General features: G+C 39.0%; 1 protein-coding gene across 3 annotated transcripts in view; it reads right to left on the bottom strand.

Annotated features, from left to right (window-relative positions):
• The window catches only part of RASSF6 (Ras association domain family member 6), a 63,993-nt gene that overhangs the window by 16,400 nt on the left and 32,308 nt on the right, over positions 1–15,285 (bottom strand). For all 3 annotated transcript variants that reach the window (XM_067736253.1, XM_067736252.1, XM_067736254.1), the window contains 3 exons: positions 10,791–10,930; positions 4,090–4,187; positions 2,356–2,540 (listed from right to left, as the gene is read on the bottom strand). In XM_067736253.1, coding sequence (XP_067592354.1) covers positions 2,356–2,540; positions 4,090–4,187; positions 10,791–10,900 — 393 coding nt within the window. In that variant the 5' untranslated portion in view covers positions 10,901–10,930. The remainder of the gene's footprint in view (positions 1–2,355; positions 2,541–4,089; positions 4,188–10,790; positions 10,931–15,285) is intronic.

The following is a 15,285-nucleotide window of genomic DNA, read 5'->3' on the forward strand; positions in this document are numbered from 1 at the left end:
TCGACGTCATCATGGCTTGATGGTCCAGGATCATCTGAAGCAGATGATCCCCCTTCTGACATACTGTCAGAAGGTCAAGAGTAGCCTAATGCTGCATCACCATGCCTCCTTATTCACCTCACTTCATCTCATCACACCACAGGTGTTTTATCATCTCACACCCTTACAAAGGTGAATACAGTGCAATAAGATATTTTGAGAGAGATGGAGGGAGAGAGAGACCACATTCACAAAACATTTTTTACAGTATATTTTTATAAATATTCTACCTTATTATTAGATATTGTTGTTAACATCTTATTTTGCCTAATTTATACATTAAACTTTATCATAGGTATGTATGTATAGGAAAAAACATAGTATATATAGAATTCAGTACTATCCTTAGTTTCAGGTATCCACTGGGAGTCTTGGAATGCATTCCCTTGGGACTACTGCATCACAATCTAAGCCTCTAGTACTGGAGGCATTATCAAGAGGTTTCATGATATAAAAACATATCTTATGACTATATCAACTTAAATTCCTAGATGCCCATCATTGCATACACATTGATAGAGTGCTTTGGGTTTCAGGGTGTTGTTTTCTGCTAGTTGTTATACTGCAGTGTATGATATTTGTGTGAAATATCTTTAGTTCCACTTGATCTCTTTCAATCAATATCAATAAAGCTAACTGTAAACGGAGTTCTTCCTTCGTGCAGATACTTATGCTAAGTACTGAACTCACCTCATTCCACTTAATCCCATCAACAGCCTTGTAAAGAAGGAAGGATGAAGGAATGAAGGCTAAGAGGTTGAGTACTTTTTTATTTGCTCAGCAAGAATTTGCAATCAGGTCATCAGGCTGCAATGCCCAAGCATTCAGCTATGATGCTGTGCTGCCAACTTTAGTGCCCATTTCATTCTTAGCTCCGCATATCCCATCTGGAAGCTGCTCATTTGGAATAATGTGGCTTTCATAGCCTACTTTAACAGAAATCACCTCACAAGTGCTGATGACATACAGCATAATTCTGAGGAGAAGAAGAAACCAGGTAGTTGCGTATCTGTGGGGGACTGTCAATGTTACTTTTTGGCCAGGAGGAAGTTCTTGAGCCAGAAAAATGTCTAATTTGAACAGAGAATTCACAAGGGAGATTTCTCCATACCAGTCTCCAAAGGAACATATGAATACTCTCCCAAGGGATGAAAAAGAAGGATAAAAGGTAGAAAGCCCTAAAGAAAAAAAGCTTATGATGAATGAGTCAATATTTTGTATGAAAGGGCTTAGAGTGGTGCCTTGCACAGAGTGAGTGCTTTTTAAGTATTTATTGAATGAATGGATGAATGATCCCTAGTATATGACATGAAAAATTTGAGTTCTACAAAAACATGATGTATTTCCTACCTTCGACCAAGTTAAATGTCTTATAAATACTATAGAAAGGCACATATATATTTAACACATATTAAGTGAAAAAAATCAAAATGCAAATAGTATAAACTACAATTGCACTTGTGGGTGATATGGGTTTATGTATATGAGTTTATGTATAAGACCTGGAAAATTTAATTGATCAGAATAAACAAGCCTATAGCTGATTTTTTCCTTTTATTTAAATATTAATGTTTGAATGTACTTTGAACCAATCTCTTTTGTAGCACTTACATATTTTAATACCATTTGTGGATGTATTGGTTTCTTTGCCCAAGCCCTGAGCTCCATGCTGGCAAAGGCATCAATTGTGTTATCTTTATATTTCCAGTGTGTATCACAGGGCCTGCCACTTAGGGTTCACTGATCATGTTGGTTAAGAACTTGGGTTCTGGCATCAGACAGAAGCTGGGTTCGGGCTCAGAGCTGCTACTTAAAAGCAGTGTGACCGGTGATGGATTGTGTAACCTCTGTGAACCTCAGTTAACTCATACGTAAAGTAGGGAACATAATGGTATCTGCTTCATAGGATTGTTTTAGTGATTAATGAGATAATCCATCAAAACAGTTTAATGCTTAACACATAGAGAGTACCCAATAATAATAGTAGTAGTATATCTAAAGGCATTATTATTATTTTTAATTATAAATTGAATTGAGGGCTTCCCTGGTGGCGCAGTGGTTGAGGGTCCGCCTGCCGATGCAGGGGACACAGGTTCGTGCCCCGGTCCGGGAAGATCCCACATGCCGCGGAGTGGCTGGGCCCGTGAGCCATGGCCGCTGAGCCTGTGCGTCCGGAGCCTGTGCTCCGCAATGGGAGAGGCCACAACAGTGAGAGGCCCGCGTACCACACACACACACACAAAAATTGAATTGAGTGATATTGTTAGCACAATAGACAACATTCTTTTAAATGACATTAATGAAACTGGAACTCACTTCATGGTTATAAAAGTGTCCGTTAATAGAGGCCCTATGCTTCTGTCTGTCCTTTCTGTCCATCGTCGGAGGCTTCATCCTTTTTCTCACCAGGGCTGCTTCACTCATGGTTCTATAGAGCAATGGGGATTCAGGTTCTTCATCTGCATGAAGCTTCAGAGTGCTACTGTGATAAGATAAATAATCTGGGGAGAATAAAGGTTATAAGCCCATATAATTTAGCTGCTCACCTCTTTGCATCATGGGTGGATTTGATTACATACTTAGTAATTATATAGCTATGCAATGGACTATAATGCTTTTAAACAGAAAATAGCAATGATCTTCTTTAAGAATAGGGCCATCTGGTGACACTTGTTTTCCATTTTACCTTGGAATTTTAATTATATTGTAATTAGAGTATAAGCATGTGATACTTCATCTTTCTCTAGCACTGGTGCTTAAATAAAAATAGATTTTTATTGTATCTTTGGTGCCAAGAGATTGGGATTCCCTTGTGTTTAGATGAGTGTTGTCAAAGGGCTAATTATAAGGACCCTTATATAAAAGATGCCAAAAGGCCATAAGACAAAAATAAGGGAATCCGGGAAGGAGCATCATGTTTGTTACAGAATCTGAGTTGTTATAGAGACAGCAGAGAGGACTGAACTGAGAATGCTTTGAAAAAAATTAAGCTAAACATTGGAAGTTGTTGGTAGATTCATGAAGATAATGCCAGCACCATACCCTTGTTCAGTCTGAAGTCAGTTTGGTAATATCACCATCCCGGGAATGTGAACCCCACCCCAGCCTCAGTCATCATCTTCTCCTTGGGTCTCTACATATTACATGCAAATGAAATCCATGTAAAATGTAAGATAACATGCCCGAGTCTCAGTAAATGACAGATACTAATATTATTACTAACACATCATCATTATTATGATTACTGTTGTCACATGTCATAGGGGCTGGCATTTTCCATTCGTTTGTCAAATTTGATATGAACTCACTTGATGTTCAAGTAGATTTCTCTTTTTTAAATAAATGCTTGAAACAACCCTATCAGATATAGTGAATGCAGTATATCTGCCTCTGAGAAGCAATGTTATATAAATATCTATTAACCGAAATGTTCAGCTTCTCAAAAGATGTAAAATTCAATCTGAAGGGCTTGGTCTAGCATAGAAATCTTCTGAGTATAATAAATGATCCTAATCCTTGGGGAAAATATAAAACAATTTTATGTACACAAACTTTATTCAAACCATCAGTTCTCCCTAATCTAGTAAATCTAAGGGACCTCATGTAATTAAAAAAATAATGTTTTTATATAGCAAAGTAAGGTTCTTAAACATCATATGAGCACTGTAGTGACTTAAGTTAGTATGTTCCTAAGATATATTTTTTTAATACAAAATAAGGGTTTAATAAGTAACGGTAGGGCTTCCCTGGTGGCGCAGTGGTTGGGAGTCCGCCTGCCGATGCAGGGGACACGGGTTCGTGCCCTGGTCCGGGAAGATCCCACATGCTGCGGAGCGGCTGGGCCCGTGAGCCATGGCCGCTGAGCCTGCGCGTCCAGAGCCTATGCTCCACAATGGGAGAGGCCACAATGGTGAGAGGCCCGCATACCGCAAAAAAAAAAAAAAAAAAAAGCAACGGTATATAAAATGTTGAATTTCAGAAAAACATTTAGGATTCATGCTTTGTATTAGTTTAAAAAAGTCTCCTCATTAATAAGATTTTGATACTGACCTTCCTGGGTATCTGTTGCTCCAGACACTGGAATCTGAGTCCTGTCCAAATCACTAATACGGTAAAGATCATCAAATTCTCCCCAGCGTGTCATTCCCCTGAAAAGTAATAAATCTTGTAAGTGATATTATTCTATTCATAAAAAGGCGTAGGATGGTTTTCAGATTTACAGTATTAATATAATGCTGTGGGCCTCTGTAGGTAGACACATCATCCTAAGTTATAACAATTTTTTATATTATTAAAATTATATTTATACCAGAGTAGTCAGCTTGCATTTTAAATAATTCTTGTCCTGATTTTGAGCATGTTTTGACACGATAATTCAGTTACACACTGAACCACAAGATTATATAGATTCTGTAAAACATATGTGCCAATGGAATTAGTAGAAACCAATATAATCCATTTTTTTTTAACATCTTTATTGGGGTATAATTGCTTTACAATGGTGTGTTAGTTTCTACTTTATAACAAAGTGAATCAGCTATACATATACAATATCTCCTCCCTCTTGCAACTCCCTCTCACTCTCCCTATCCCACCCCTCTAGGTGGTCACAAAGCACTGAGCTGACCTCCCTGTGCTATGCAGCTGCTCCCCACTAGCTATTTATTTTACATTTGGTAATGTATATATGTCCATGCCACTCTCACTTCGTCCCAGCTTACCCTTCCCCCTCCCCTTGTCCTCAAGTCCATTCTCTACATCTGTGTCTTTATTCCTGTCCTGCCCCTAGGTTCTTCAGAACCCCTCCCCACCCTTTTTTAAGATTCCATATATATGTGTTAGCATACAGTATTTGTTTTTCTCTTTCTGACTTACCTCACTCTGTATGACAAACTCTAGGTCCATCCACCTCTCTACAAATAACTCAATTTCGTTTCTTTTTATGGCTGAGTAATATTCCATTGTATATATGTGTCACATCTTTATCCATTCATCTGTCGATGGACACATATGTTCACCTTATTTTTGATAAGAGAGGCAAGAATATACAATGGAGAAAAGACAGCCTTTGCAATAAGTGGTGCTGGGAAAACTGGACAGCTACATGTAAAAGAAAGAAATTAGCACACTCCCTAACACCATACAGAATCCATTCTTATACAGATATCTCACAATGCTTTTAGGAGAGTTTAGATACAAAGTGTTTATTCTGCCAACTTGCATTAAGTTCCTGTTGTATTCAAAGCATTTTTAGGTAAAGTGACTCCAATATAATGATATAAAGCCTATCTTTAAGACCCTTGAGCACTATAAAGAATGTGATTTATAAAGGAGGAAAATGTATAAGAAACTTCTTTTCCGACAATCATGATTTATATAGGGTACTAACAATTTTCAATGCATTCTAATGCCCAGAATACATAAAACTGGGCAACTGCTTATTTTTACCAGTTGGGCCAACACTTATTGTTATTTTCTTTCTGGCTTTAGATAAGCTACTTATCTTCTCTGTGCATTAGTGTTCTCACCTATGAAATGGGGATGATTATAGTATGAGGTAGGATAAGGTTATTGAGAAGATTAAATGAGTTAATTTGTGTAAAATCCTTGAAAAAGTGCCCAACACATAGTAAGCACTCAATATGTGTTAAAAACTATCGTGATCATCCTCATCTTCATTGTTATCCTCATCATAATCCCCATCCATTTCATGATGGGTCAGGAGCCATTAGGGATCCAAGGTATTCCTAGATGTCTCTAGGTTAATAGACACTCTCGTAGCTGGGACCAGTCTTAGTCCTACTAAGAGTCTCTTTCATAATGTCTGTTTTCCTTGTGAACAAAAAATATTCACCCATAGGGAATCTGTGGCATTAATTCTTCCCAAATGTCACTGGTGGCAATAGCAACAAAAAATGCTTATTCATACTAGTGGTGGCAAATATGAATAAACGTGGTCCTTTTCTTCCTTGATCTCTGAATTCCTTTGATGTCTTTTTACAACTTCGATATCATTTGAGCCTCATAATAAAAGCCTTATGACATAGATAAGATAATCCTAATATATTTGTTTATTAATTTTCTAGTAAGCTGTACTATACAGAATATAGCCAGTCAAAATAAATGTCTTAAAAGTCCAAGAACTTTAGGCAATAACTTTAACTCAAAGGAGAACTGTTTTGGTCCTGACTCAGACTCTAGTTATTCTTCCTTTTTTATTTTCAATTGAAGTATAGTTAATTTACAATGTTTTAGGTGTATAGCAAAGTGATTAAGATATATATATATATATATGTGTATATATTTCCTTTTTCAGATTCTTTTCCATTATAGGTTATTACAAGATATTGAACATAGTTCTTGTGCTATACAGTAGGCCCTTGTTGTTTACCTATTTTATATATAGTAGTGTGTATCTGTTAATCCCAAACTCCTAATTTATCCCTCCCCCACTTTTCTCCTTTGGTAACCATAAGTTTGTTTTCTGTGTCTGTGAGTCTATTTCTGTTTTGTAAATAAGTTCATTTGTATCATTTATTTTAGATTCCGCATATAAGTGATATTTGTGGTATTTGCCTTTGTCTGACTTACTTCACTCAGTATGATGTTCTCCAGGTCCATCCATCTTGCTGCAAATGGAATTATTTAATTCTTTTTTATGGCTGAGTAATATTCCATTATATATATATATATATATATATATATATATACACAACATCATCTTTATCCATTCATCTTTCAATGGACATTTAGGTTGCTTCCAAGTCTTGGCGACTGTAAATAGTGCTGCTATGAACATTGGGGTTCATGTATCTTTTCAAATTAGAGTTTTAATCTTTTATGGATATATGCCCAGGAGTGGGATTGCAGTATAATATGGTAACTCTATTTTTATTTTTTTAAGGAAACTCCATAATGTTCTCCATGGTGGCTGTACCAATTTACATTGCCACCAAGAGTGTAGGAGGGCTCCCTTTTCTAGTTATTCTTATGAGAGATAAAATTATCAATTTTCCCCAATCTATAGAAGATTAATTGAAAAAGGCAGATGTGATTATCATAGAAAGAGTGTTGGCAATGGAAAAGACAGAATACCAACGAAAAATGCAAACTAAAAAGGCAAAGCACCCCAATGGTATCTCCCATGGTGGAAGATGAGAGAGCCCAAGCATACCAGACCAGTGATGTGCTATAAATTCTTGGTAATCCTGCCCAACTTCACCCCTGTCCTCACCTTCTCTCAGCTTAGTGGTGTCACACAAATACAGAGAAACAAACATGCCTCAATATGGTCAGTGTTTGGCCCATTTTCCTTCCTACCATCTTAGCAAAAATAAACAACGCCCCCATCACCCCGTTTTCAGCTCTGGATTGTGTAATTTGAAGCGTCTCCACATACAGCTGTGCAAGTGACTAAACTTGAAGGCAGTTACCCAAAGTTTTCCAAAGAAACCTCGTTGGGACTTCATGTACTATCAAATAGTTTAACTTGCCCAAGCACAGGACTGTTAGCGTTGCCCTGATCAAGCTTCAGGATATATACCATTAGCAAATTTAAACTGTAGGGAGGTTTTCTAATGAGCTGCAAAATAAAAAGGAGGTAGAAATTTGATAGACACATAGAAGGTGGCCACTTCTCTACCCACCTTGTAAAAGAAAAAACACTATTGATGCCATTCAAATGTACACCTGTCCAGTTTTTGCTCTTTATGCCATTCTGCCATGACTTGTCCAACGCATGTCAAAGCAGACTTTGGAAAGAAATTAAAAGCAGAAATGAAAACTGGTGCAAGCAAACATAACCTCAATAAAGCTGTTTTTACGAAAAATTTCCAAGACAAAATACTTGGACCAGATATGAGAGATCAAAGTACTGTCCGTAGAATTGTTTCCATAAAAGATCACAAGTGGTCACAGCTCAAACTGATTTACTTTTAAACTTATACCACTCCCATTAAGGTGATTCAGTGGGACTCATTTCAAAGATAATTAAAACAAACTAGCTTGACAAACTGATGATTCTCCCCAACGGTGAATTGAAAGAAAAGATTGCAGCCCTTCCTGCAGCTGAGTACACAACTTCCACGTCTTTCATTCCACATTCCATATCCATCCACTGGAGATATTAAATCTGTGATCCTGAGAGAGTAGAGGTATAAGTTCTGCCCACAGAAACCCAGTGTGGGAAAGAGAACAATAAGAATTGTTAGGGAGTGAGGGAATAGTCCATTTCCTTACACAATTTCATTCAAGGCTCAGAGTTTAAACGAGTAACACAGTGACGGTAGCAACCAGAGTGAGGGTGTCTAGGACTGGATTGAAACAAAGTGGCTCTGCACCCCACTAGGGAATCAGAGACCAAGGATCTTTTTCTGACAATTCTTACCCACCAGAAAAATCGGATACACTGCACTTCAAATATTCTCCCAGTAAGTCTCATTACTGTGGTAAAGGGCAAGCTAAGTTTTCTAGGGTAGTCTTTCTCAACTTTATTATTTTTTTTTCTCAGCTTTAAACTAAAGGAGATAACTTATGTTTGTTTCACAGCACTGTTCTGATAAACAATAAGAAAAGGCAAATGGATTCTATGGAAGTCACATCATAAGGAGATTAATTTATAATCTGCCACAGAATATGGAAAGGCATCAATATACCTTGTCTACCTGGGCTTCTGAAACTCATCCTCAAATTCAGTGTTTCTAGGAACAAGGGTTTGAATTTTTTTTTTTTTTGCGGTACGCGGGCCTCTCACTGTTGTGGCCTCTCCCGTTGCGGAGCACAGGCTCCGGACGCGCAGGCTCAGCGGCCATGGCTCACGGGCCTAGCCGCTCCGCGGCATGTGGGATCTTCCCGGACCGGGGCATGAACCCGTGTCCCCTGCATCGGCAGGCGGACTCTCAACCACTGCGCCACCAGGGAAGCCCAAGGGTTTGAATTTTAATTTGAGAAATTAAAGAAAATATCTTGGGATATCCATTCAAAATCGTGATAGCTTAATGTGCTAATACAGGTAGCTTACTGCAACTCTTTGACATCTTCCCATAGTGTTCCATATTAATCAAGCATTCATGATTCAAATAATTTAAATGCATCAAAAAGAGCTGGCTGCTCAGAGAACTTTGCAATGAGTTCTTAGGCAATATGAAGAATGATAGCTAATTTTGCCAAATTCATATCTTGTACAGTTTCCTAAAAGCAGGGCCCAGGGGTAGTTTTTACTTTTAAATGATGCTCCTTGTCATTTAGAATCATCAGCCCCATCAATCTTCTAGTACCTGAAGGTGAGGGATGCAGGGCTTCATCAGGCTGCCTGTCTGTGGTTTCTCTTCTGCTATTCATAAGTACGGGACCCTTTGCCCTTCATTAGCTTGGATGGGAGACTAATCAGAAATGGTAGATGGAGAGACAGTTTACCCAACAGAGCAGAGGTAATTTAACCACCAGGATTCCGTGGGGTTCATTTGATACTAAATTCTGAGTCCTCTCTTTGTGCCGACACACTGCTGAGCACCAGGATAAAAATGAATAAAGCATGCTCCTTACCCTCGAGGAGCTCACAGGCTGGGGGGGTGGGGGCAGGGGTATAAAAATACAGTTAACGGCGTGCTCTGAAAGGGATATAGAAAAGTTGTCAGGGTACCTACTACAGGGTCAGAAAAGGCTCTCTGGAGAATGTGTTACCGACCTGAATCTTAAAGGATTGGTGGAAGAGTCTAGCAAATGGATGTCGAGAAGCAGATAGGCTTCCAGGCAGAGAGTCAGGAAAGTAAGAAACTGCATGACATGTGTAGGGAATTATAAAATTGCTGGAATTGCTGGAACCTCACATTTGAGAAAGATTGGCAAGGTGCAAATCATAGTGGGACTTCAGTGTTTTCCCCAAAGGAAAAGTGGGGCTTCCCTCAAGGTGATACCCAATTTTCCTTGGTTATGACCAAAGGTCAGATTGAGGAAAAGGTCCTGGCTGCTCTCTCTCTATCCTCTCTCCTGCTAGAACTCCAGCTCATCTAGTTATGGATAGAAGGATGGATGAAGAGAACGCTTGATACCTCCATGTACACGCAAAAAGGAGATGTGTTAGAAAGTCAAGGATTAAAAAGGAAGGGGAGAAGGGAGGGAGGAAGAAAACAATATTTATATCTGTGATTTCTTTGGGAATATTTATTAATTTTTCTAAAAATTGTAAAGGATAATGAAAAGATATATCTCAGCCCAACTTACGTATTCAAGGTACAGTTGCATAAACCCACACAGAGTACTGTTTTGTGCATTTACTGTACTTCACATGCACTTTGTCCTGATCCTAACAGGACACAGCAATCAGATGGAACATAATTAAGTCTCCTTTCCAGAAAGCAGGAAAAGCTCTTTGTTCTAAGAAGAGGAGAAATTTAAATTTTATCCCCCTCTTTTTGGTGATAAGACCGGGGCTAATGAAATCTTGCCTTTACATTTTGTTTTTTCTAGTGAAAGAATGCAGTCTCGCAGAAGAGAAGGAATACAGCAGAGAGGTCAAGAGCCAGACTCTGGCGCTCATAGACCTGAGGTCCAGTCCAGTTCTGCTACATGGTAATTGGGGATCTTGCACAAACTACCTAACCTCTCAGAGCCCTGGACACAAACGTCCTAGAGTTGATGGGGGATTAAATGAGGTTGTGTATAAACTTTAGAGCTTTCATCCTTGAGGCACACAAAAAAGGTAAATATGAAGATCATTTTCTAAGGAATTAAAATCATAAAAGGTAGCTCACCTTTTGGAAAAGACATCTAGTGACTTCAGCACAGTGAAAGAAGGGATTTGCTTCTCATCTTGTATTTTCAGTTGTATAGGCTGCTTTACTCCCCAGAAAATGTCCAGCATTCCTTCAACAATTAGTTTACCATCGTCAGTCTAGGGGAGAAACCAATCATCACAAACACTGTTTTTGTATTATTTATAGAAGGCAAATGTTTTAACTGAAGATTTAGAAATGAGGTCTGTAAGACATCTTAATAGATAAAAAATAAATTCCCAGGTGGGACTGTTTGGCTTTTAAATTTATCTACAAAACATTTCTACTTTTGAAACATTCTTTTATTTTTGAAAACAGCTATAACCAGCAAAGTCATAATGGTAATGACATGCCCACCAGAGGGCACAGTATGCTAAAATATTTTCTGAACTCTGCTTCTTCAATTAAGTGGAATTTTAATTCTCTAATTCTATTTAGCGTAAAATTAAAGCAGAATTAAAAACTGTGCTAAAGTAGAATTCAGAAGAACAGTTATTGTTCAGTTTAGTGGCTATTTTCTCATTTCTGAACAGGAAAAATTTAGCTCACAAACTTATGCAGAACAAGTGAAATAATGTATGTAAAAACACAGTGTAAAATACACAACAAATTATATTTTTGAAAAAAATCAATAGCACTTGAGTAATCTCTTTCAAGTTGGAACTATTATAACAAAAGAAGGGAATTCTATGCAAAGAAAAATTAGTAAACAGGATTGAACACTTACTTATCCTGTGGATGTACATATTAATACCAAAGCACATTCCCATAGAATGTATTTTCTAATCTATTGCTCTCTTATATATGTAAAAGTCTGTTATTAAAGTAGTGTTATTATTATAGTAAATTTGGGAAATATAGAAAGAACATTCCAACTATCCAATAACTACTCTAACATGCAATAACTACTTGTTATTATGAAAAATCAATAATTAGAAAACATAATAGATATAAACATAAATGACTCAATTCTTATTTGAGAGTGTAATGAAAACTCTAGACTCTGGAATCAGACAGACCTGTGTTTGAACTCTGACTCTGCCATTTTCTAGCTGTGTTCTCTTGGACAAGATGTCAAACACCTATAAAACTGGGCTGCTTCTTCTGAAGAATGAAATCATAACAATCCTTGATTCATAGGACCTCGTATTTAAAGTGCTCAATAAATGATATTGCTTATTATTTCTTTGGCTGACAAGCCTACTTTGGAGTCACTCCTGAAACAAAGTTTTGCTCTTTCTCCTCCTTTTGAGTTCATATTTCAGATCACTGTGAGGTCAGGTACCAATCAGTTGTCCTTAACAGCCAAACATAATTTGCCCTCTGAAAGGGCAGTACATGATGCAGAGCCTACATTTTAGTTATTGATGTATAACATCTTTCCGTGGCTTAATTATACTACAATGAATCCCTTATATCAAAAACTCATAGGGGGGCTTCCCTGGTGGCGCAGTGGTTGAGAGTCTGCCTACAAATGCAGGGGACACGGGTTCGTGCCCCGGTCTGGGAAGATCCCACATGCCGCGGAGCGGCTAGGCCCGTGAGCCATGGCCGCTGAGCCTGCGCGTCCGGAGCCTGTGCTCCGCAACGGGAGAGGCCACAACAGTGAGAGGCCCGCGTACCGCAAAAAACAAAACAAAACAACACAAAAAACTCATAGAATAACTGCTCTTCTGAGGTTATCTAACTTTTGCTTTCAAGAAGAAATACTCCAACTATTATCAGAAAATGAGGTTTTCTCATGTAAGGAATATCAGAATATTTTTTAATTTCAGAAACCATCTCTAGGACTTCCCTGGTGGCGCAGAGGTTGAGAATCCGCCTGCCAATGCAGGGGACACGGGTTCAAGCCCTGGTCCGGGAGGACTCCACATGCCATGGAGCAACGAGGCCTGTGTGCCGCAATTACTGAGCCTGTGCTCTAGAGCCCGTAAGCCACAACTACTGAGCCTGTGCACCACAACTACTGAAGCCTGTGCACTTAGAGCCCGTGCTCCACAAGAGAAGCCACTACAGTGAGAAGCCTGCACACTGCAACAAAGAGTAGCCCCCATTCGCTGCAACTAGAGAAAGCCCGTGTGCAGCAACGAAGACCCAGTGCAGCCATAAATAAATAAATAAATTTAATTTAAAAAAAGAAATCATCCCTTTTGAAATTTACTAAATAAATTATCCCTGAAGCCTTGTTTATACTTATCTAATCTCATTGTCTCAATCTTCAGGCCTTTTCTCTTCTAGATCTACACCAATACCCTTGGTGATCTCAATGATCCTTATATGCCATCTCTAAACTAATAGCTCCCAACTTTAGATATACAGCCCAAACCTTCCCCTAAACTTCAGTTGTCAAACTTGACATCGAATTTAATACGTTCCTAATTAACTTTTGATCTTTCTTCCTGTAACTATTTTCCTTTCCCAGTCTTCCCCATCTTGGTAAATAGAACCCCCATCCTTCCAGTTGTTCAGGTCAACATTTTTAAAGTCACCATTAAACTTTCTTTCATACTTAACCTCTCAAAATCCAATACGTTAGCAAATCCCATTAGCTTTACCTTAAAAATATATCCCCAATATGGCTATACTCACCATGGGTACTACCACAATTCTAGTTTATGCCACTGTCATTGTTTACCTGGTTATCACAATAGTTTCTTTGGGGTCTACCTCATTCTTCTCTTGCCCCTCTATGTATTCTTAGTAGCTAGAGAGATCGTTTTATTTTTTACTTTTTTAACTTTTTATTTTATATTGGAGTATAGTTGGTTAACAATGTTGTGTTAGTTTCGGGTGTACAGCAAAGTGATTCAGCTATACATATATATATATATATCTATTCTTTTTCAAATTCTTTTCCCATTTAGATTGTTACATAATATTGAGCAGGTTCCCTGTGCTGTACAGTAGGTCCTTGTTGGTTATCCACTTAAAATACAGCAGTGTGTACATGTCAATCCCAAACTCCCTAACTATCCCTCCCCCACCTTCCCCCCGGTAACCATAAGTTCGTTAGAGAGATCCTTTTAAAATGAATCTTTAGATAATATCACAACTCCTCAGTGGCTTTCCATCTCATTCCAAGTACAAACTGAAGTCTTCACAATGATCTATAAGACCCTACATGCTCTGGTGCCCTCCCCTTCTCAGTTCTCTCTATAGCTTCCTTGTTCTCTACTATCCCATTCCCACAAGGTTCCTGCTGCACTGGCTTCCCCACCGTACCTCAGTTACACCAGCCAGGCTCAGGACCTTTATTGGGCTGCTGGATATGTCTGTGCCTGGAATGTGTGTCCCACAGACTTCTACAAGGTTTGCTCTCTGACATCTTTCAGTCTTTGGTCAAATGTTCCTCTTTCCTCATCCACTTAGATTCCTGAGCCCTCTTCCCTGCTTTATTATTCTCCACAGCCTTTCTTTTTTTGGCTGCATTGGGTCTTCACTGCTTCACGTGGGCTTTCTCTAGTTGTGGCGAGCAGGGGCTACTCTTTGTTGCGGTGTGCAGGCTTCTCATTGCGGTGGCTTCTCTTGTTGCAGAGCACGGGCTCTAGGTGCACAGGCTTCAGTAGCTGCAGCACGTAGCTGCAGTAGGCAACTCAGTAGTTGTGTCGCACAGGCTTAGTTGCTCTGCAGCATGTGGGATCTTCCCAGACCAGGGCTCGAGCCTGTGTCCCCTGCATTGACAGGTGGATTCTTAACCACTGTGCCACAAGCGAAGTCCCTCTCCAGTCTTTATCGCCATTGGATACACAGTTTACTTTTTTGTTTCTTTTCTGACTACTAAAATGTAAGCAAGCATGAAGGCAGGACATTGTCTAGTTTCTTCATTGCTATGTCTCTAGCTTTTAGAACAATGTCTGCTGTGTTGTATACAATAAATATTCATTAAGTTAATTAATCAGAGATTTAGAAAGCTACATGCTATTCTCCATGGACTGCCCCTTTTAACAGTGCCCATCATTGTAACTAAGTCAGAGACTTGCAAAATTCCGGATTCTAACTTTATTTATTTATTTATTTTATTATTTATTTATTTATTTAGGCTGTGTTGGGTCTTTTGTTGCTGTGCACGGGCTTTCTCTAGTTGCGGTGAGCAGGGGCCACTCTTCGTTGCAGTGCACGTTCCTCTCATTGCGATGGCTTCTCTTGTTGCAGAGCACGGGCTCTAGGCACATGGGCTTCAGCAGCTGTGGCACACGGGCTCTAGAGCACAGGCTCAGTAGTTGTGGCGCATGGGCTTAGCTGCTCCGCAGCATGTGGGATCCTCCCAGACCAGGGCTTGAACCCGTGTCCCCTGCATTGGCAGGCGGACTCCCAACCACTGCGCCACCAGGGAAGCCCGGGATTCTAACTTTATTGACGGTGAGTAAAGATGGAAAGATTAAGCAATCTGATATTCTCACTGTATACTTTACTTCATACAGTTTTTAAAAATTATGTAAGACAGGGCACTTTATTCTAAAAAATCAAATGACTT

This window comes from Pseudorca crassidens, chromosome 4 (assembly GCF_039906515.1).
Source record: "Pseudorca crassidens isolate mPseCra1 chromosome 4, mPseCra1.hap1, whole genome shotgun sequence".
Lineage (NCBI taxonomy): Eukaryota > Metazoa > Chordata > Mammalia > Artiodactyla > Delphinidae > Pseudorca > Pseudorca crassidens.